Below are 22,428 nucleotides of genomic sequence, written 5' to 3' on the forward strand. Positions count from 1 at the left end.
ACAATAAAGTGAAAGTTCAAAAATCTTTTTTATTGATCTTTTTATTCTAAAGGTAAAGAAGAGATTTAGGGTCTTTTGACCCCATATTTCTTCATACAGAGGACCTGTTATCCTTATTCTATTACAAGGGATGTTTACATTCCTTGTAATAGAAATAAAAGTGATAAAAAAAAAGAAAATTAAACGGACAGCGTAAAAATAAAAAGTTAAATAAATAATACGTAAGTCGCACATCTATATGTAAATAGTATTCAAATCACACATGTGAGGTATCCTCGCGAATGATAGAGCAAGAGCAATAATTCTAGTGCTAGATCTTCTTTGTAACTCTAAACAGGTAACCTGTAAAGTCATTTAAAGCATCACCTATGGAGATCTTTAAGTACCGTAGTTTATCGCCATTCCATAAGCGTGCACATTTTTAAAGCATGACATGTTAGGTATCTATTTACTCAGTTTCATCAACTTTCACATTATGCAAAAAAATTGGGGTAACTATTATTTTTTATTCATTAAAGTTTTTTTTTTTTCCAAAAAAATTGCATTCGCAAAGCCGCTGTGCAAATACTATGTGGCATAAAAAGATGCAAAGATCGCAATTTTATTCCCTAGGGTCTCTGCTAAAAAAAATGGATAAAGTTTGGGGGTTATACGTAATTTTCTATCAAAAAATAGTAATTGAAACTTGTAAACAAGTAGATTTCTTGCGTGTAGTTTTCAAACAAAAAAGCAAATATAATAAAATTCCTGTTACATTCCACATTACATTTTAATTATGTTTTATGGTGTATTATAATGTTTGCATTTTTCATCATATTTACCTTGTTTTATAATGGATTCCCAGAATCCTTCATAGGACTAGAGTCATTTTAATTCAAAATTCAAAATCACAAATGTGTTTTAAAACAATCACAGGCATTTCTCTTTCACTGATCTCTTCCCTTCTATTCTGTATAAAGTGCTATATCACTTGAATAAAACACTTTTTAAAACTAGAAGGAATAAAATCATTGAAACACAACTCAAAACAAGTTTTGGAGCTTGGCCCTTTGCTCCAAATAAGATAAACGCACCGAATGAAGTAACCTTATGTCGCTCCATACAGTTTTATATGTTAAGTACATATAGAAAATATCAGTAGTGGAACTAGTGCTGGAATTCCCAGTTACATTATGTTTTTTTACACTCAGCACCATGATATCAAATGGATATGAATTGTAAGTGCAATCACATTACTGCAACAGCAAGAAAGAGTAAAACATTTAGTAGTTGCAAAGGCACAACAAACATTTATAAAATTTGTCATAGCTTTTATTACAAAATTCCTTACGAAAAAACAAACAAAGTTGGACTGCAGAAACGTCATTAGACCCTATGAGTAAGTTCCTGATTGAGTAAAACTCATTAGATGGTCCGTCCATCTGATGGAGTAGTCTGTTTGTTGGATGACTCAATAAATGATTCCGAGGCTTTTAATGTGGTGAGTGTTTTCCTTTCCTTTCTATTTTTGGAGCCTTTTTAGAGACTATCACTATAGTATAAGCCAATAGGAACCAGCTCCTGTCATCGGTGGGGGGAATTCAGTAAATGTAGCAGAATATTTGCTGTTTATCAAAAGCCATTAGTAGTTGTACAGAAATTACATATAAGTATTTCAGATTGTCTCAATATTGTTCCAAAGTTGAGACTTTCTATATATAAAATAAAAGATGAACATTTCTCTAAAAATCTGATTATGGTCAAGCGGCTTTTAGTGAATTTAAACAAAGACCTTCCTTATCTGCTAAGAAAAATGGAATATGCATTTTTTAAAAAGCAAGGTTTTTATGTAGTTTTATATACTCCTTAATCAGGTAGTGTTTTTTTATTTGGTCTTCATTCTATTTTACTTGCTAAACATTTTTTTTACTGGGTACTGCACAAAGCAGATTGAGAAAGTCATAGGCCCCGTACACACGACCGAGTTTCTCGGCAGAATTCAGCCAGAAACTCGGTCGGGAGCTGAATTCCGCCGAGAAACCCGGCCGTGTGTACACTTTCGGCCGAGGAAGCCGACGAGGACCTCGGCGAGGAAATAGAGAACATGTTCTCTATTTCCTCGTTGTTCTATGGGAGAACTTGGCCCGCCGAGGTCCTCGGCGGCTCCAGGACTGAACACGCCGAGGAACTCGATGTGTTTGGCACGTCGAGTTCCTCGGCCGTGTGTACGGGGCCTGAATCAGGGGGAAAATGTGCTTCCAAAATGCACAGAATTTCCCTGATTTGTTTTTTTAATTGTATCTATACACAGTATACTGGTTTGTCAGTCAGCAGATGCCTTGCAAAGGGCATAGATATCACATTTTTAGTGTGTCAAGTAATTGACTGTATACTTTTCCTGTGCAAGAAATCTTGGAAATTGTGATGACTGGCTGCACTGACCACTTTAACTCAATGGTTTCTAGGAGGTAAACAACAATGTTTTGGGGTCAGGTTTTTAAAATTGTGTTTTATAGAGAGTACCCTGATGAAAGGTTTCACAGAGCAATATTTTTTTTTAAACACTTGACCTCTGGAAGATTTACCCCCACTTCATGACCAGACCATTTTTTTCAATATGGCACTGTGTTAACTGACAATTGCGTGGTGGTTTCTAGTTTATAGTGATTCTAGAACTGAGTGATCAGTGTTTTTTGATTTCTCATTTCTCAGAGTACATTGGGCAGGGTACAGCTACAGCTCGGATTGATACTGCAGGCATCCAGATGAGCATGAATGTTTTTTTTTTTGAGTGCGACACAAATGAAATGAGTTTGGAGGTGTGGTTTGGAGCTACTTTGATTGACAAACATTTTAGGATCGCTGTTCATACTTCAAGAAGCATCAGTGATGTAACCCATGCCTCGCAAAAAGGAACTCTCTGAAGACATATGATCAACAGTAGTTGATCTGCATAATGCTGGAAAGGGATACAAAGAGATCTCAAAGTGTTTAGGCATCAGTTGACGGTTAGACAAATTATCTTTTATGTTTTAATGGAGACAGTTTAATGCTGCGGATACTCTTCCTAGAAGTGAGCGCCCAGCCAAGATGACTCCCATGGCACAATACAGATTCCTCAATGAGATAACAAAGACATCCCCGTTCATGAGTCTACCATACGCAAGTCTTTGAACAAGCAGGGCATCAGGGTATCTTTGGCAGAACACCAATGAGGAAGCCGCTGCTCTCCAAAAAAAATTGCTGCGTGCCTGAAGTTAGCCAAGGAGCACCTTGGCCAACTGCAATTCTACTGGAAAAATGTTTTGTGGACTGATGACACAAAAGTTTAAGGCTTCATTTCCACTGGCGTTTTTACAGCCACTTTTCTGAGTGTTTTTTACAGCTTAAAAACGCCTGTCCATGTTATTCTATGGCATCATGCCCACATAGGCGTTTTTGAGCTGCAAATGGCATAGGCGTTTTTGAGCTGTAAAAAAAACGCAGGACCAGGGCGTTCTGAAGCTCCAGAGTAGAGCTGTAAAAACGCCAGACGTCGAAAAATGCTCAAAAACGCTCAAAAATGCGTGAAAACGCTCAAAAACGCGCAAAAACGCTCAAAAACGCGACTGCGGCATTTTTAAAGCTGCAGCTCACAAAAATTTTTTTTTTTTTTTACAAAATAAACATGGACAGGCGTTTTTAAGCTGTAAAAAAGCCTAACAACAGTGGCTGTAAAAACGCCAGTGGAAATGAAGCCTAATTGTTCAGAAAGAAAAGCACTATCGTATGTATGGAGCAAAAAGGCACATTTTTCTTAGAAATGTAGTGGTATACTTTTTGGCCCAAATTTATAAAGACAGATTATTTATTTGCAACATTTTATAACAGAAACAAAGAAAATACCATTTTCTTTTTACATTTTCGACCTTTATTTTTTATTAATAATAAAAAAAAAAAACCCCAGTGGTGATTAAATACCACCAAAAATAAATTTCATATAGATACAGTGTTGCATGACCGAGCAATTGTCATCCAAAGTGCGACAGCCCTGAAAATTGGCCTGGGCTCGAGGGGACTGAAAGTGTCCTGTATTGAAGTGGTAAAACAGATGGCATAAACAAACTACATCAACCTTGTACCTAGAAGTAAGAATGTTAGTGCTTTGAAATAAACATGCTATTCAGGTGGCATCGAGTGTGAGCCTTTATGGTGCTTCCTTTGAAATATCCTTTAAAATACATAAGATTAAACTCTGTACTGTACATTTTCATACAGAACGTCATAACAAGAATGGATGAGCGAATCTGCCAATGCTTGATTCATTAACGCCAGTGGAAAAACCCATTAATGACAAATCCTTTTAGTCATTCTGGTCATTTTTAGGAAGAGAAAGACTACTGTCAAAAAAGGCATAGGAAGCTTAAAGGGGTTGTAAAGGTAGATGTTTTTTCACCTTAATGCATTCTATGCATTAAGGTGAAAAAACATCCAAGCATTAGTGGCCCCCCCAGGCCCCCTTTTCTTACCTGACCCCTCGAAAGTCCCACGCCGTGAACGCGCAGGTTTCTGGGCCGGCTTCTCGGCTCATTCATTGGTTGATTGAAAGCAGCGCAGCCATTGTCTAGGGCTGCTGTCAATCATATCCAATGATGCGGCGTGCCGGGGGGCGGGGCCGAGTGATACACCGGCTGTATCACAGGAGCGCGCCCACAAGGACTTTCCACCATGCTCGCTTGCTCGCATGAAGGTGGAAAGTTTTTGAGGGGGGGGAGCCGAGACAGCCGCCGAGGGACCCCAGAAGACCAGGTTCAGGGCCACTGTGTGCAAAACGAGCTGCACAGTGGAGGTAAGTATAACTTGTTTGTTATTTAAAAACAAAAACAAAGCTTTAGTGTTCCTTTAACCTACAAAAAACCCCATCAACATACAATAAAAATCAATATATACCCAATATAAATGAAAACCCCCAAATAATACCAAAATAAATAAAGCCAACTTTTTTACTGAATGTGCTCTAAAATGCAGTTTTACCTAAAATAAAAAACATATTGACAAGGAATAAAAAACAAAATACCCCCAAAATAAAAGAAAACCCTAAATACCACCCCTGAAATAAAAGCTTTTTAAGTGGAGGCCTTGCAGCAAAAAATAAAATAAAGTGTTCTATGGATGGACACAAACTAAAAGTTACTACTGACTTTAAATCAAACACAAAATAAAGTGAAAGGCAATAAGCCCTTATATAAAGACACCAAAGGGGTTGATTGACCAAAAAGATTAAAATAAAGTGCAGTTTCCAGCTCCGCCTATGTATTTTGTCAGTTTTCCCTATCTTTTCTCTGCAGTAGCTTTTAATGCATTGACACTCTGTTTTATGGTTCTCTGTTCCATAATAAAGGAGCTGGCCTATTCCCTCTTCTTGGCCCCTCTGATGCCTCGTACACACAAGTTTTCCAACGGGAAAACTACGAGGAGAGCTTTTGGCTGGGAATCCCGGCAGTGTGTATACTCCCTCACAGTTTTTCCGACAGGAAAACTGCCAAACTCGCCGGCTTCCCGACTGACTTTTTCCTGTCGGAAATCCCGAGCGTGTGTACGGGGCATGAGCCTTGTTTGCAATAGCTCAAAGCCTATGCAGTGTATTATAATTAAAAAAATCTCCTGGACAAATTTGCACGTGCATTTGCCAGCACTGCAAATATTGAACCTGCAGAATTTGCTTCAAACCCATGGTAGTGGTGAACCTGCACTTTATTCCTAATACCAAACACCTTGTATACCTGAGCTGCTTTTCTAAAAAGCAGATGGATAATCGTAACTACAGTTCATTGGCATTTGAAAGCTTTTGCTCCCTCTGCTGGTCATTTTTATAGCAATGTCAACACAATACCTTTTGAAGAGCGAGGGCCACTTAAGCAACTTGGTAACCAGTCGCGGGCCACATTGAGCGGAGCGGACGGATGACAGGTCACGGCTACTCTAAAGGTCCTCCGATCCACCCAGATGGAATGGGACGAATTCTCTTTTGTTTTTTGGATTGGAGGTAGGCGAGCGTAAACGGACATCTGTCGCTCTGTAGAGGTTAATTGAGGGTCCTATTTGGTTGGGCTGATCGTGTGAAAAGGGCCTAAGACTGCTTTTACCCTGATGTGCTGCGGTTTACCCACAACGTGGGTGCAGCATAATGCACCTGTGTCTATCCTGCGGGTTAGCTTAACTTTGCCATAGACTAGCTGTAGAGAAAGCATCGGCCTATGGAGCTCTGCTCCGCAGCTGCTTTCTTCCTCTACCACCACCATTCACAACACTGATGCTGTAGTATGGCGGGTTGGCAACCTGCGATCTGGGCTTGTCAACCCACCATTCCAGAGCAGGAGGTCGCAGGCCACATCAGAGGGCTCCGCGGGCCACTGGTTGGCCACCCCTGATATAAAACATTGTGCTAGAGGAGAGCCATCACAATGTTGTTTTATTGGAAACTTTACATAAAAACCTAACTAGACCATACAACAGAGCTATTTTAAGGATTACGCTGTCAGTAATAAAGGGATCATCATACAATAATTTAAGTCAATCAGACACAGAGGCTGATTAACTAGAAGGATATAGGCTGTATACTTAGCAAAGTTAATGTTCAATGTGTAGAGTGAATATTAGTAAGGCAGGCCATAGTTTATGCAATACTTTATGCTTCCACCACGAGTAGATGGAAAGAAAATGGCTACATTTCCCCAGCAGTGTTGATGTGGGAATCCTTCCTGCAGTGCTATTGTGTTCTGATGACAGGAAGCATGAGGAGCCTTTCCTGCCAACAGAACACAGCGATTAGTGTTGCTGACTATAGCTGGCGGCACTAATCATTGGGAAAAAAACAGACAGGCTGATTGTACACAAGTCAATTGATAATACAACCACAGTGCCCATACATGGATCAAAATTCCACCAGTCCCTGCTGAACTGGCCACATTTTGATCCATGTATGACCAGCTTAAAGTAGGTGATCCAGTGTTCATTTTCACTGCTAGCACATAATTGACTGATTGAAGTTAATACAGTTTTACCTCATTTACTAAGCTCAGCAAACATTCACTTGTTCTACACCTTTAAGCCAGCCATAGACAGTTCGAATCTCGGCCGGTTCAGCAGGAACCATCTGAGATCCTGACCATGTATGGGCAGGCTGAATGTACCCAAGTTGATTGATCGTTCAACTTGGGTACAACCAGCCTGTCTGATTTTACATGAGATTATTGCGGCTGTTACAGCCACTAGGAATAAATACTGTGTTCCCTGGGTGGGGATAGATTCCCCCGCCCCCCCCCCCCCCCCCCGTCAGGAAAACACAGTGGCTCAGCGGGAGGGATTTCCCATCAACACGGACAGTGATTGCAGGAAAGAAAATCGCTTAGTCTATGTCCGGCCTTAGTAAGTCAATTGTAACTCAAAAAAATTGTATGATCTGTCAACAGTAGGCGCAGTGTGAGATGAATGGACCTAATAAGACTTGTTTTTAGATTGTGAAGATGGGTAGGCAGAATGTACTGAGTATTTTTTTTACATATAGTATTCATACTCCTTGAAATTTTCCACATTTTGTCATGTTCCAACCAAAAACGTAAATGTATTTTTTGGGAGTTTATGTGATAGACCAACACAAAGTGGCACATAATTGTGAAGTGAAAGGAAAATGATAAATGTTTTTTAAAATTCTTTACAAATAAATATCTGAAAAGTGTGCCGTGCATTTGTATTCAGCCCCCTTTAGGCTGGGTTTATACTGCAGCACGGAGTGGCTCACAGCAGGAGTCCAATGGATCCCTGTTCACTGTTTCAGGTCTGATTTCAGTCTGAATTTTTGGCTGAATTTGGACCTAACACGGACCAGAAGACGCAGAGGATTCCTGTGCAATTCGTACTGGAGCTGCTCCAGAGATGTGTGAACCGGCTCCATGAAGACCTGGCCTCACTCTGATACCCTTAACTAAAATCTAGTGGAACCAATTTCCTTCAGAAGTCACATAATTGGTAAATACAGTCCACCTGTGTGTAATTGTTGAAAGAAAGCCATAAAAAGTCCTGTTTGCAGTTTGCGAGAAGCCACACGGGGGACACAGAAATCACGTGGAAGAAGGTGCTCTGGTCAGATGAGACCAAACTGTGTGGTGGAGAACTACATGGAGAACTACATGACATCAATTTGCTTAGAGCTTTACAAAGTAACAGATTCATCTTTTACCATCTGACAGCCCATGGGGTCTTACCGCTGATGGTATTTTATATGGAACTTAAACTCTTGGGTTTGAAACATAAAAGTCAACACAACATTCACAACATTAGTCCGTCCACTCCCGAGGGAAAATGAGAGAGAGAAAAAAGAAATATAAATGCCCTGAAGAACAAAATGCCAAAATTATGGGGCTCATTTATGTGTATTCATAATTATAAATCAATGGAGAATGCCATATCTCCTAAGGAGCTCTGATTCCATCGGACATGAGAAACAAGGGAATGTATGTGACCCGGTGCACATAAAAGGGTGACATTTTTGGGTAATGAACTCTTCTCCAGATCTCGTTCTGGATTCATAAGTGTTGGACGCAAGAATCAGTGGGGGCATATGATTAGAGTATGTATGTTAGCCTCTTATGCCGTGTACCGTGTTCGGGTTGTAAAAAATTAAGTATTTTTTTAATGTCATTAAAAACGATCGTGTGTAGGCTCCAGAGCATTTTTCACGATGTAAAAAATGGGCATTAAAAATTTCGAACATGCTCTAATTTTTCACGTCGTTTTTAACGTTGACGTTTTTTACATCGTAAAAAATGGTCGTGTGTGGGCTTTAACCAGGTGAAAAAAACGCGCATGCTTAGAAGCAAGTTTTGAGACGTGAGCGCTCGTTCTGGTAAAACTAGCGTTTGTAATGGAGTAAGCACATTCATCACGCTGTAACAGACTGAAAAGCGTGAATCGTCTTTTACTAACACAAAATCAGCAAAGGCAGCCCAAAGGGTAGCGTCATCCGAATGGAAATTCCCCTTTATAGTGCCGTCATATGTGTTGTACGTCACCGCGCTTTGCTAGAGCATTTTTTTTTTCACGATCATGTGTAGGCAAGGCCGTTTTAATGATCGGGTTGAAAAAAACTTTGTTTTTTCCAGACCCTTAAAAACTTCATTTTTTACAACCCAAAAAAACAGTCGTGTGTATTAGAGCTTATTTTTCTAGTTCCTAGTAAAGCCAATTGAACTGTTGGCCTTTTCAAATTCCTCATAAATGTCTGTGAGCTTATACTATGTAAGGTGAACTGGTCCACTGATCCTTGTTTAGAAATGATATAAAAAGCTGATTTTTTTTCTTTGCTAATTAATTACACTATTTTACAATGGGGACACCATTGTAACCTGCTACACAGGTCTATGTAATATACCGGTAATATTTAGCAATGGCTGAGGCTGGCAATCACATAGGTTACTGTCTTTGCAATTGGAAAAAAAACATTACAGAGAACATGCATGCAGAAGTAATTTGGTAAAAGTAAAGTGCAGAAGTAAATTGGTATCAAATGAGGCAAACTGCAATTAGTTTTTTTCTATATACTGAATATGTAGGCATATTTATCTTATTTGCAGAAAGAAAGACCTTATAATAAATAATGATTGCCTGAATTCATGAACTGCATGATTCTCTGTAGTTCAGACAGATCTTTATGTAAATGTTTAAATCCAAATTTTTATTGCCAATTAACCTGATTGGTCACCATTGACAGGAAGTTTCATGATATTTCAGTTCCCTTCAATACAGCTTCGCTATTGCACTCAGATATACTATACCATACCTCTAGTAACACCAAGAGACACCTACCTCAGGCTACCTGGCATAACTCAAGCCCAAAAGTAAAGCTACTACGTTCTCTCAGCTCAGATTACTACTCATTGAATGATCATCGTATAGTTTTTTTTTTATTCCACAGTTTTCTGGATTGACAGGCAGATTATCTAAACCCCTGATGAAGGACAAATTTCATCAACCATTATTCAGCAATTTTCTAAGAAAAATTAGTACAAGAATATAATCCACATTTTATAAACTCATATAGACAGAATTAAAAGGTTCCAGCTATTTTCTTCCTTTAGTGCATGGGTTTTTAAACTACAGCCTTCCAGTTGTTCAGGAACTACAATTACCATCATGCCTAGTCAGTGTGTTACAATGCCTCATGGGATGTGTAGTTCTACAACAGCTGGAGGGCCGTAGTTTGAGGATCCCTGCTTTAGTGTTTTTGTTTTTATTTGGTACTTACAGGAGAGTGGTACTTACCTAAGCTTTCCATGTGCCACCAGTTTTTCAGTATCACCAAAGGCCAGCAGTATAAGAACAGAGCAAAAGGGAACACTTACAGAACTGGTTTAATTAACAAGGCTGCTGTATATATATGGCCTAGACTACATTAAACTGATGTCACTTTATATTTGACCAATTTGTTATTCTATATATTTATTTCATTTTTCAGCAGGAGAATGGAAAGTTTCTGTCTTCACTAGCAACATTCCATCCTCCGGGACAACATCTCAAGTATACATCATGTTTTATGGACATCTACGAACATCAACACCTGTTTTTCTGTACAGTAGCCAAGACGATGCATTCCAGAGAGGACACGAGGATACTTTTGATGTATGTATCATATAAGTAACCTACATGTCTTCAGTCAGTGGCAGGGGTAGTTACATTTCACGCATTCCTACAATACTTCATGGATTAACAGCATTATAGCAGCACTTCTAAAAATAATAGTCATAGTCAATACTGTATTGCTTGTGGGCTATCCTGAACACTGACGGAAATCACCCACTGTCATAGTGGCTGTGTCAACTGCCAAAGTGAGTCCAAATATTTATATGGAGAATGCAGTAGAAGGGACAAGATATGGACCATGAATCTTTTTTGTATTCCATTTTCTAGAATATATGCAGAACCCTGCACAATAGTGTGAATGTCCTATAAGGGTGGCAGTGATCGCCTACACTGGGGTTCTGATAACAGTTAAGGCATGGGAGAGTACTTGATTTTATGCATTAAAGTTTTTAATACAAAACCTTTTTGGTTATAGTAGGAAATGATTAAAACCCCAGTTAGTGTGCAATCTTTTTGCTTTTTATTCTGGGTACAAGAATTTTGAGAAAATTTGCCCCACCATTTTCTGTTCTGATGATAATCAGGACACATAAAGAGGGTACATTTCTCCAGCAGAGGTTTAATCAAAGCTAAAAGAAAGCAACTTTTTTGGCTAAAGATATACTTTAAGGAAAGTATTTAAATTGCTTTTGTTATTCTTGGTATAGCTATTGCCTTTGTATATTACTGTGGTTCATTGGCTGACTGAATCAGAAGTCGCTCTACCTGTCTGAAAGTTCCCACCTGACTCTTCATACCCTCTGGTAACTGCATAGATCTTCCCTGCAACACAAAAAGTCACTCTACCTGTCTGAGATTTCCCACCTGACTCTTCATACCCTCTGTTTTCTCCTTCTTCTTCTTCTTCTTCTTCTTCTTCTTCTTCTTCTGCATTCCTCTTTTCTCTGAGACTTGTCTAATTTCTCTCCTCTGTATCTGCCATCATCCTAGGTGACTTTAACATTCCAATCAATATTAATTCTGCAATCACTTCTCAACTACTCAAATTAACCTCCTCTTTTAACCTAACACAATGGACACAATCCACCACTTACTCTAACGGCAATACTCTGAACCTCGTATTCTCCCATCGCTGCACTCCCTACAACTTCTCTAACACCCCCTTTCGTCTCTCTGATCACAACCTTATCTGTTTCACACTCTACATGTCTCCTACCTCCCATGCTGCCAACCAACAAACCACTACCCGCAGAAACCATTTCAACCTCAACCCTTCCCTTTTTCATTCTGCTACTGATGGCCTTTATGACACCCCTGTCCTGCCCAGACCTAACCACTTCCATCTACAACAACACGCTGTCATCCTCCCTAGATGTACTTGCTCCTCTTTGTACATGCAGAACCAGGCCCCATCTGCCACAACTCAACACAACACAACTGGCAAACAGACGCCACCAGAAGTCTCAAGAGACGCAGCCATACTCTTAAGCGAGCATGGTGTAAATCAAAATCCCTACAAGACTTTACCCTCTACAAATCTACCCTTCTTAAATGCAACTCCTGCCTCCACACTGCTAAACAAACCTACTACAACACTCACATCAAAACCTTCTCGTCAAAACCCTCTCACATCCCACTGCCCCCACCCACCAACTTGCTTACCGCTCAACAGATTGCCAACCATTTCAAAAGCAAAATAGACATAATTTGCAAGGAGATATCCAGCATTCAACTTCCTCCCCCACCCATCACATCAGGACCAACACCACACTCAATACTCTCCTCCTTATGCCCAGTTACCGATGAAGTTGATAAACTCCTTTCCATGTCTCACTTCACCACATGTCCCCTTGACCCTGTCTCCTCACAATTACTGCAAACTACCTTCCTGCTGTATCTTAAACTCCCTAACCCACTTCTTCAACCTCTCCCTCTCCTCTCGCACCTTCCATTCCCTGCTCAAACACACACTGGTTACCCCCATACTTAAAAAACCCTCACCTGTTTGAATAACTTAAGACCCATCTCCCTGCTCCCATTCGCCTCCAAGCTCATCAAACTTCTTGTCCATGACCGAATAAGTCGCTACCTCATGGACACTTCTCGACCCCCCTACAGTGCGTCTCCCATCCACAACATTCTACTGAAACTGCCCTACTAAAACTTACCAATGACCTACTATCTGCTAAAACCAATAGCCATTACTCCATACTCATACTCTTAGACCTCTCTGCTGCCTCTGCTGACACAGTTGACCACCTGCTCCTCCTCAGCAAACTACACTCCCTCCGTGATTCTGCTTTTTCCTGGTTCTCCTCCTACCTATCTCAGCGCACTTTTAGTGTCACTTGCCACTCCATCTTCTCCGCTCCTCTTCCTCTTTCTGTTGGGGTACCCCAAGGCTTCGTCCTTGGGCCCCTCCTATACTCGTTCTATACCTCTTCCCTGGGCCAGTTGATAACCTACAATGGCTTCCAATACCACCTCTACGGCAACGACACCCAGATCTATCTCTCCACTCCTTAACTCACCCCTCGATCTCCTCACAAATCTTAAACTTACTGAATGACATATCGGTATGGATGTCACACCACTTCCTCAGGCTCAATCATTCTAAAACTGACCTTGTTATATTTCCTCCTTCCCGGTCCCCCCCATAACTTTACTATTAAGTTCAACAGCACAACCATTGGTCCCTCCACACATGCCAGGAAGCTGGGTGTAATCCTTGACTCTGACCCCTACTTCAGCCCCCACATCCAATCACTGGTTAAATCCTGCCACCTTAACCTCTGCAACATCTCCAGAATTTGACCCTTCCTGACTAATGACACAACAAGGCAACTTATTCACTCCTTGACTACTGCAACTCTCTCCTTAATGACCTCTCCTTACACAGGCTATCCTCCCTTTTGTCTATTATGAATGCTGCTGCTAGACTAATACACCTCACTAACCGATCTGTGACTGCTGCTCCTCTCTGCCAACTCCAACGTAGTTCAAAATGCTAACCACAACATACAAGGCCATCCACAACATCGCCCCCAGCTACATCACCAACCTCTCGGCAGGTATCGCCCAAATCCTCCGCTCCTCCCAGGACCTACTGCTCTCTATCCCCCTGTTACATCCTCCCATGCTCACCTTCAGGACTTCTCCAGAGCCTCTCCCATCCTCTGGAACTCCCTGCCCCAGGTATGTCCGATTAGCCCCTAATCTGTCCACCTTTAGGAGATCCCTGAAAACTCACTTATTCAGGGAAGCCTATCCCATACCCATCTAACAACTGCCACCCCCATCAAATCATTCCCTGCATCTATTACCCTTTGTACCACCACTCCTTCCCTTTAGAATGTAAGCTCTATGAGCAGGGCCCTACTGTCCCTTCTGTATTGAACTGGACTGTAATTGTGCTGTCCCCCCACCCCCCCTCTACATTGTAAAGCGCTGCGTAAACTGTTGGCGCCATATAAATCATGTATAATAATAATATACCCAAAGTGAAAATGCTATTTCTATATTTCAGGTTAACATTGGAGATGTTGGGGAGGTTTATAAGATACGCATTGGACACACCAATTCTGGGGCATCCCCTGGCTGGCACTGTGAAGAGGTAACTTTTCTGTACTCATTACAGCTTAAAAAACATGCTAGCATACTGCATAGCATTTTCTTTTACTTGTGTTTTTCATATAATGTATCACTGTAGTTAAATTTAAAGTTTATGCAAGGCTCTTCTTTATTACCTAAAGATATTTAGTTCTGCTATTGTCATCAAGTCTCCCTATGAGACATAGTTCAGGTCTTGGAAAATCACTGTAGTTTTAGACCAGTTAAACCAGAGCACCCTTCTAGTTACACTTTTTGCATTTACAATACATTTAACATACAATACTTTTTTATAATGTGGGTGTGTATCTTTTGGAACATTAAGGGTACTAATGGTACCCTGTACTTGTTCCCCTGGGGTGGGTGGTTATTATAAGATTCTAGGTTCCCCTCTATGTTCTTTTTGGGGGGGTGTGGGGAAGAGGACCTTACCCCACATTGGAACAAGGTTCCTTGCAAGGAAGGGAGTTATTTGCAATCCCGCTAGAGAGGGAAAAAGTATGTGGCCTGATCTGGTTCAGGAAGTTGGAGCCCACACTTACTGTCCTCCCTTTATTTCTACCCATGCCGCATGCAAGTATAAAGGTGTTTATGGAATTTTTAGAGGAACATATTGTATTTTTTTATTTTTTTTAAGGGACAGTACACAAATAAAGTTGTGGATTTCTCTTTAATATTTCAACCAGACACTTATCCAGGAGTGCAGCCTGGCCAGCCAAGAAAGGGACGACAATGAGCACGTGCCTTTCAATTTCAGGGGGTACATTTCAAGGAAGGAGGGCATAGTCTCTCTACCCCCCCTGCCCCTTTAAGGCACCTTGTCTCAGTGTTGATAGACTAGGCCTCTTCTCCACATACAGTCCCCCACAAAGTATGTTGGAGTTTGTGGGGAGCTCTTTAAGGGAATCTGGATATCCCCTTTTTAAAAGGGACTACAGGTATCTTTCCTTTTCCAGGGGAATGACTACAGTGGTATTTAGTATTACGTAAAATGTGAATTGGTAAATAAACCCACCAACCCCATGAAAAATCTATTTCACAGGACATTGGATAGGCACCTAAAATGTCCCCCAATGTAAATCCATCACAAAATCCAGTAAGTCCATTATCAATCACAATGACCTTCTGCCTGATGATGTTTCCTCACCGTACTCCCATCGCTAAATGACCCCCAACAGTGCAGTAGTCTAAACACAGCACTAGGGATCCTTGGTGACGCAATTAACCATATTTGGTCAGTTTTGGCACTAATGCACTCCTGTACTCATTCCTTTGGGGGTTGTTAAAAGGGGCTTCCAGATTCCACTATAACCCCCCTCCCAATAACCCCTACATCCTTTATGAGGGACTGTTTAAATGCATGTGGCTTGGTACGGTATATGAAGGAAAGGCACACCCTCCCTGCCCTACTTTTCCTGACCACCCAGGTTGCATGCCTGGATAATTCAATTAGAACACTAAAGTAAACCCCATGCTATTTTTCATTTATTTATTTTTTAAATGTCACTTTCAAGTACTGTACTGTATTGTAATGTTTGACAATACCATGTGCAACTTTAAGGCACCCCCAAGCATGTTACTTCATGGATTTGTGTATTTTTAATGTTGCTCTTTAAACCACATCTAAAAACCTTTCCTTGCTAAACGATATTATTATTTTTTGCACTGATTTGACTCGCCTGACAGTACCCAGCTACCAATACCATTTTTTCAACAATAGTTAACCTATTAGCCTTAAAAAGGGCAGAAAAAAATAGCTAGTTTCACCTTCCATAGACTTCACTGGGGTTTGGGAGCTTCCCACTCGATACATGAAACCTGTCTCGAACTAAACCCAGGCAGAATAAGGTAGTATACAGTATGTCACTGTATCTCTTAATTATGGTCTAGCTGACAAAGATAAACTTTGGGAATTATTGCCGTATTGGCCATACAGTATTGGAAATGGTACACTGTGGAGTGCATATATCAACATTTTTACTTTAAAATTATTTAACATTAAATTTAAAAATGTATGTATGGAAATGTGTCAATCTATTCCAAGCACTAGTATATAAAAAATCTCATACTGAATAGAGTTTAAAATCTTGTGCATGCGCAGAAAGATGTGCACATGTGCGTAAAAGATCCCTCTGCATAAAGATTATTTGTACAAATTAGTTTTTTTCCTTTAATAATAGAAGTTCATACTTCATGCAGTTTTATGCTTGCACATTCAACAACAGCAGGTAGACCCACAGACATTAGAGGACATTTTAGACAATAGTTTAGAAATCACAAAATGAACACATGAAATCAAATCCACTCATTTTGTTGTTGGTCTCTGCAGGTTCAGCTGTTGAACGTTTTCTCCAATGAACAATTCTGTATTAAAGTAAAACGCTGGCTTTCTCAAGATGAGGATGATGGGGAGATCTGCAGAGAGCTTCCTATACTGAGACATGGCCAGGCGAAACTGTCAGGTAATAATGCCATTTTATTGTCTGATCTGCTAAGCTTAAACTGACTGATTTGATGAAATCTTTGGGCCAGATTCACGTAGAATCGCCCTACGCTGCGGCGGCGTAACGTATTACATTTACGTTACACCGCTGCAAGTTTTCAGCGTAAATGCTTGATTCACAAAGCACTTGCCTGTAAACTTGCGGCGGCGTAGCGTAAATCCGTCTGGCGCAAGCCCGCCTAATTCAAATGGGGCGGGACCATTTAAATTAGGCGCGTTCCCGCGCCGAACGTACTGCGCATGCTCTGTCCCTAAAATTTCCCGACGTGCATTGCGCTAAATGATGTCGCAAGGACGTCATTGGTTTCGACGTTAACGTAAATGGCGTCGAGCGCCATTCACGGACGACTTACGCAAACGACGTGAAATTTTAAAATTCGACGCGGGAACGACGGCCATACTTAACATTGGCTAGACCACCTAGAGGGCAGGTTTAGTTTTACGCCGCATATCTCTACGGAAACAACGTAAATTTACAGCGACGGGCAAAGCGTACGTTCGTGAATCGGCGTAACTAGTCATTTGCATATTCTACACCGACCACAATGGAATCGCCACCTAGCGGCCGGCCTAGAATTGCAGCCTAAGATCCGACGGTGTAAGTCACTTACACCTGTCGGATCTTAGGGCTATCTATGCGTAACCTGATTCTATGAATCAGGTGCATAGATACGACAATCGTATCTCAGAGATACGACGGCGTATCAGGAGATACGCCGTCGTATCTCTTTTGTGAATCTGGCCCAGTGTTCCTGAAAGAAAATATTTTAGGACATTTTGCACTTCTACTTGCTGAGGGGGTGCAGTCTACTCATACGTTGTTAAAATGTTTACATTTTCATTGTGTGCGGTTGTCTCCCTGCTTCTCGAATCCCTGTGGCTGCCAAGCTTTTATATTTGGATTGGTAGGGGTACTGAGCCTAACCTGGTTTTCTGCACCAATACCTCTCAGAGAAGGAGGATGGCACAGAATCATATGCTCTCTACACATTCCCCACTCCGGTCCCAGGTTCTTCTCAGTCCTGTGGCAAGGTTGGGTGCAAAAGCCCTGGAGCCTGCTCCAGCTCCATGCCACATGCAGCTTGATCTGAAGTTTTTATAATTACAGTAGTTCTTGGATATATTTTTTTAGAGCCTTGTTGGAATATAGCTGTATCCAAAAAAACAAGACATTGTATTCTTCCCATACTGTCAATATTTTAGGGAAGATTGTACCTTTCCCAAAAAATATAACTCACCCCCCCTCCCCAACTTTCCCCCAAAAATATAACTCACCCCCAACTTTCCCCAAAAAATATAACTCACCCCCCCAACTTTCCCAAAAAAATATAACTCACCCCCCAACTTTCCCAAAAAATATAACTCACCCCCCCCAACTTTCCCAAAAAATATAACTCACCAACCAACTTTCCCAAAAAAATATAACTTACCCACCCAACTTTCCCCAAAAAATATAACTCGCCCCCCAACTTTCCCAAAAAATATAACTCACCCCCCCCAACTTTGCTGAACTAACCTTCTCTTATTCCTATGCTGCTTCCTGAGATTTTTTCTTTTTTTTTTTTTGGGGAAGAAATACTATTCGGCATGCTAACCTTTTAGTAAATTATATTTTCTGAAGCCCTGAAAGCATGTGTGTTGCATATGTATTCACATCACAAAGATTTTTCAGTATTTGCTGGGATTTGTGACGCCTTAAAGGATTTTTTTAGCTTTAGTGAATGTACTTCTGAAAATCCACTGTAGATTTGTTTTTGTTTTTAACGTGGCCAGTTTAGTTGCAAAGAATGCTAGCATTTTTATTTCATTTTTTTTTCATTCCAGAAAACCAGAAAAGCAAAAACATGGTTATTTTTACATGTGACATGTGCACTAAAATGGGCTTCCCTAGAATATTTTGTTTTAATATGAGTCTCTATTGATTTGTATGCCTTACCAATAACCTGAATTTCGTTCACTGCACACTTCTATTAGAATAAGTATTTGCTTTCCAGCTGTCCATACAGGAGAGCAGGCTCTGCGAAAAATTTAGGTGGTTCAGCAATTCTATATATACTTTTCTATTTTTGATGATGCCGGCTATTTAAAATGCATTCTAAAATGTTTTACTATTAAACTGTTATACAATTCTCACAGGCTTTTTGACCACCCTCGTTATTAAACCATGTTAAACTACATTGAAAATGAACACTAGTTAAACCAACAATAGCAGAAATAGCAGAAATATAACATATACACATACAGGCATCCCAACCTGCAAAAACTCATTCAGAGAGGTGTCAAACACCCACCCCCTCCCCCACTCGCGGCAAATAAAAATGTAAATCACTTCTTCAATATTTCTTCACAGTGCTTCTGGGGAAGGGGGTATGTGACAGTGGATGGTGTCAGTTTTTTTTACGTTTCCATTTTTTTATAATTTAATTTTTTTTTCACAATGATTTTGGGGGGGAGGGGGTTGGGGCAGTGGACAGTGTTGGTAGGACAGGAGAGTGGTGTCAGTAGTTTTTTCTTATACACTTTAATTTTTATTTTATTTTTTTATATTTTTTAGGGGCTTTGGTGAGATATCAGGGGTCTAAACAGACCCCAGACATCTCCCCTTTGAGACAGAGAAAGGACTGAGGACACAGATTGCCCAGTCCCTTTCTCAGCATTGACGATGAATGAAGAGAAGACGGAAGGCTCCTGTTCATTCATAAACCTAGCAGAGTAAAGCAGAGGTTACTCTGCTTAGTTATTACAGGACACAGAAGCGATCTCGTTCACTGTGTCCAATTCCTGACAGATTCCCCCCACGGCCAGCGGGAGAGGAGGGGAGCTGGCTGCGGGGGGCAAGGGGGGCGGAGAAGGACAGGAGGGGTGGAGGAGAACATGGGGGCCAGAGGAGAATGGGGGGAGCGAAGAAGGACATGGACTGGGCCAGGGGAGGAGCACACAAAACAGGGGGAATGATTGCTGTGATTTTAGCTGACAGCCACAGGAGGGAGAGACGGAAAAGCAGTGTCAGCTAAAAAATCTATACAGGGAGATCAGAGTTCACAGCTGTCCCTCCCGCCGCACTGATCATTCTCGGGAGATCCTAAAGCACCCATCCATCTTCATGTTGAGGGCATACGTCCTGGTAAATCTCAGGAGGGGGGGGGGCGCTCGCTCTTCCCTTTCCTGACCTGCCTGTGATAAGGGTCTGGTATGGATTTTGAGGGGGACCCCACGCTGTTTTTATTTTATTTTGCCATGGGGTCCCCTCCATATCCATACTAGACCCAAAGGGCCTGGTATAGACCTGGGGGGGGAACCCCACGCTGTTTTTTTTTTGCAATTTTTTTTGCCATGTTTTTTTTTATTCAGCTTTCAGCGGGAACCCCGCTCACAGCTGATGACTCATCGGTTGTTTGGAGCGTGGTGGCTGGCTTACCGGCCCCCTCCTTGGCAACCAGCTTCATACAGTGTGTTTTACAGCGCGCTTAAAGAGAAAAAAAAATTAAACCGCAAAATGCATGAAAAACACATAAAAAACACTGGTTTGTAAACGCAAAATGCACTGAAAAACATGTCTGAAAAACGCATCAAACGCAGCTGGATGTGAACCTAGACTTAAAATTTGCCTTGAATTCATTTTTTATTATTTCCATATGCATCCAACCCTATTCTTATCTTCTACTGTTTTCCATTTTTTATAGCCAGATACTTTAAGTAACAGCAATACACTGCAAACAAGTCTTGCTATAAAAACTAGACTACTAAGCTAAGCAAACTGCATCTGGGCTTATTTATTAACATATGGAAAAGAACAGCAATTATGTGCAAAGTGTTATAACTAACAGAAACCAAATGTTAATTTCTCTGTGTCTAAAACAATTGGAACAATCAAAAATGATTGTTGACAGGTTGCTATGATCACTTTGGAAAATAAATGTTCACTTAGCTTAGTAAAAAAAGTAAAACTATGTTTATCTCAATCATTCAATTATTCAATTGCCTGCAAGCAAAAACAGGGTATTTTTTACATTTCTCTTACACGATTGGGTATCAAAAGTGAACAGAGCTTTGACTGTGACCCTATAAAGAAAGCATGGCTCCAAATCACTGCGCACACACTACCCGATGACTCCAAAACTATAAACATGGTGCTGCTGCTCCAAGCTGAGCCCACCAAGCTCAATATTAAAAAAAATACTACAAAATAGAATAGAGCTGCACTCATGTCAGCCTAGTAATTCTAAATCTAGAGGTTTGGCTTCATCTAGTCTCTTCCCATAAGCCATGCCCCTCATTTCACCCTTCAACAAACTTAAAGCGGTAAAAAAAAAAAATCCCCTGCAAAGGCAATGGCATAGTGTGCTAGTATGCATTGAATACTAGCACATTATGAAACACTTAACTTAAAACAAAGCCCTCCAGCTGGAACCACTGACAGGGCTTCCATCTTCCCTCGATCTTCCTTCCGCATTCACGAGCCTGCGATGACATCACTCCCATGAGGGCTCCCACGTGCATGTACCTGTGACATCACCAGCTACATCCAGTGTGAATATCTACTAAACATCGCAAGTTTAGTAGATATTCACTGTACCCACAGATACATCTTATTATAGGCTTACCTGTAGTTACAAGTTCAAAAAATGAGTTTACTACTACTTTAATTTATGAATGTGAAATGTGCCAGGGGGTGTGGCTTATGGGAGGAGTCAAACTTCTACATTTAGCATCACTAGACTGATATGTGTACAGCTTTGACTTAATAAATTATCTCTTCTGCCCGGCCGTACACATACTGTATATGTGGCCTCTCAGCGGGTGGACTTTAACACAGAGAGGGCGCATATATGTGACCCTATGTAAACACTTGTCTGTGCTGAGAGCACGCACCCTGTGCATTCCTAGCACAATTACCAGCGGGGTCCTGAAAGCTCCCAATGCATACTTGTAATTGGGAGCTTTCAGATCATGTGACTGCTGTGCTGGGCAATCACAGTGGTCACATGACCCGAATGCCTGCCTCCACCTCCCATTCATATATATGTGAATCGGAGGATGCGTTTTGAACCAAACCAGCTTTCTATAGAGGCGGATCACATATCTGCGGTGCAGTGCAATTTCAGTGCAAATCTGAACAAAGTCCTGTGCATTTTCTGAGCATTGCAGTGCGATTCAGATGCAACTTCTAGGCTCGTTGCTGTCTATGGGAATGCATCTGAGTCACACATTTGTCCCCAGTTTTGAATACGAATTGATAAAAACCAGTGGGGGTCCCTGGATTTTAAGGGGAACCTCACACTACAATTAAAGTAAAAAAGGCATGGGGGTCCCCCCAAATACATACCAAACCCCTAAGTCTAGTATGCATTTTAAGGGGAACCTTACACCAAACTTGTTTTTAAAAATTGTGTGGAGTTCCCCTCAAAATCCATACCAGACCTTAGGGTCCCCCACATTTTTTTTCCTTATTTTTTTATTGCCGGCAATTTTTTGTTTTATAATCAACTGTCAGCGGGGTAAATTCGCAGCTGAACCTCTGAACAGCTACTTTGAAAATTCCCCATTAAAATAGACAGGGAATTCACACCGGACATGTGTAAACCTAGCCTTAGAGCTTTTTGAATTATGTACACAAGAGAGGCTTTTACAGGTAAATAACATAACTAAAATACATTAAATGCATATATGTGTTAAAATACTGTGGGAAGACTGTTGTTGAATTGAATGTTCTGGTGACA

At 40.9% G+C, this 22,428-nt stretch overlaps 1 protein-coding gene across 1 annotated transcript in view; it reads left to right on the forward strand.

Moving 5' to 3' along the window:
* LOC120940997 (lipoxygenase homology domain-containing protein 1-like) overlaps positions 1 to 22,428 on the forward strand; it is a 470,937-nt gene that overhangs the window by 88,984 nt on the left and 359,525 nt on the right. Inside the window, exons 4-6 of the mRNA XM_040354208.1 lie at positions 10,472 to 10,635; positions 14,123 to 14,209; positions 16,535 to 16,667. Coding sequence (XP_040210142.1) covers positions 10,472 to 10,635; positions 14,123 to 14,209; positions 16,535 to 16,667 — 384 coding nt within the window. The remainder of the gene's footprint in view (positions 1 to 10,471; positions 10,636 to 14,122; positions 14,210 to 16,534; positions 16,668 to 22,428) is intronic.

This window comes from Rana temporaria, chromosome 5 (genome assembly GCF_905171775.1).
Source record: "Rana temporaria chromosome 5, aRanTem1.1, whole genome shotgun sequence".
NCBI lineage: Eukaryota > Metazoa > Chordata > Amphibia > Anura > Ranidae > Rana > Rana temporaria.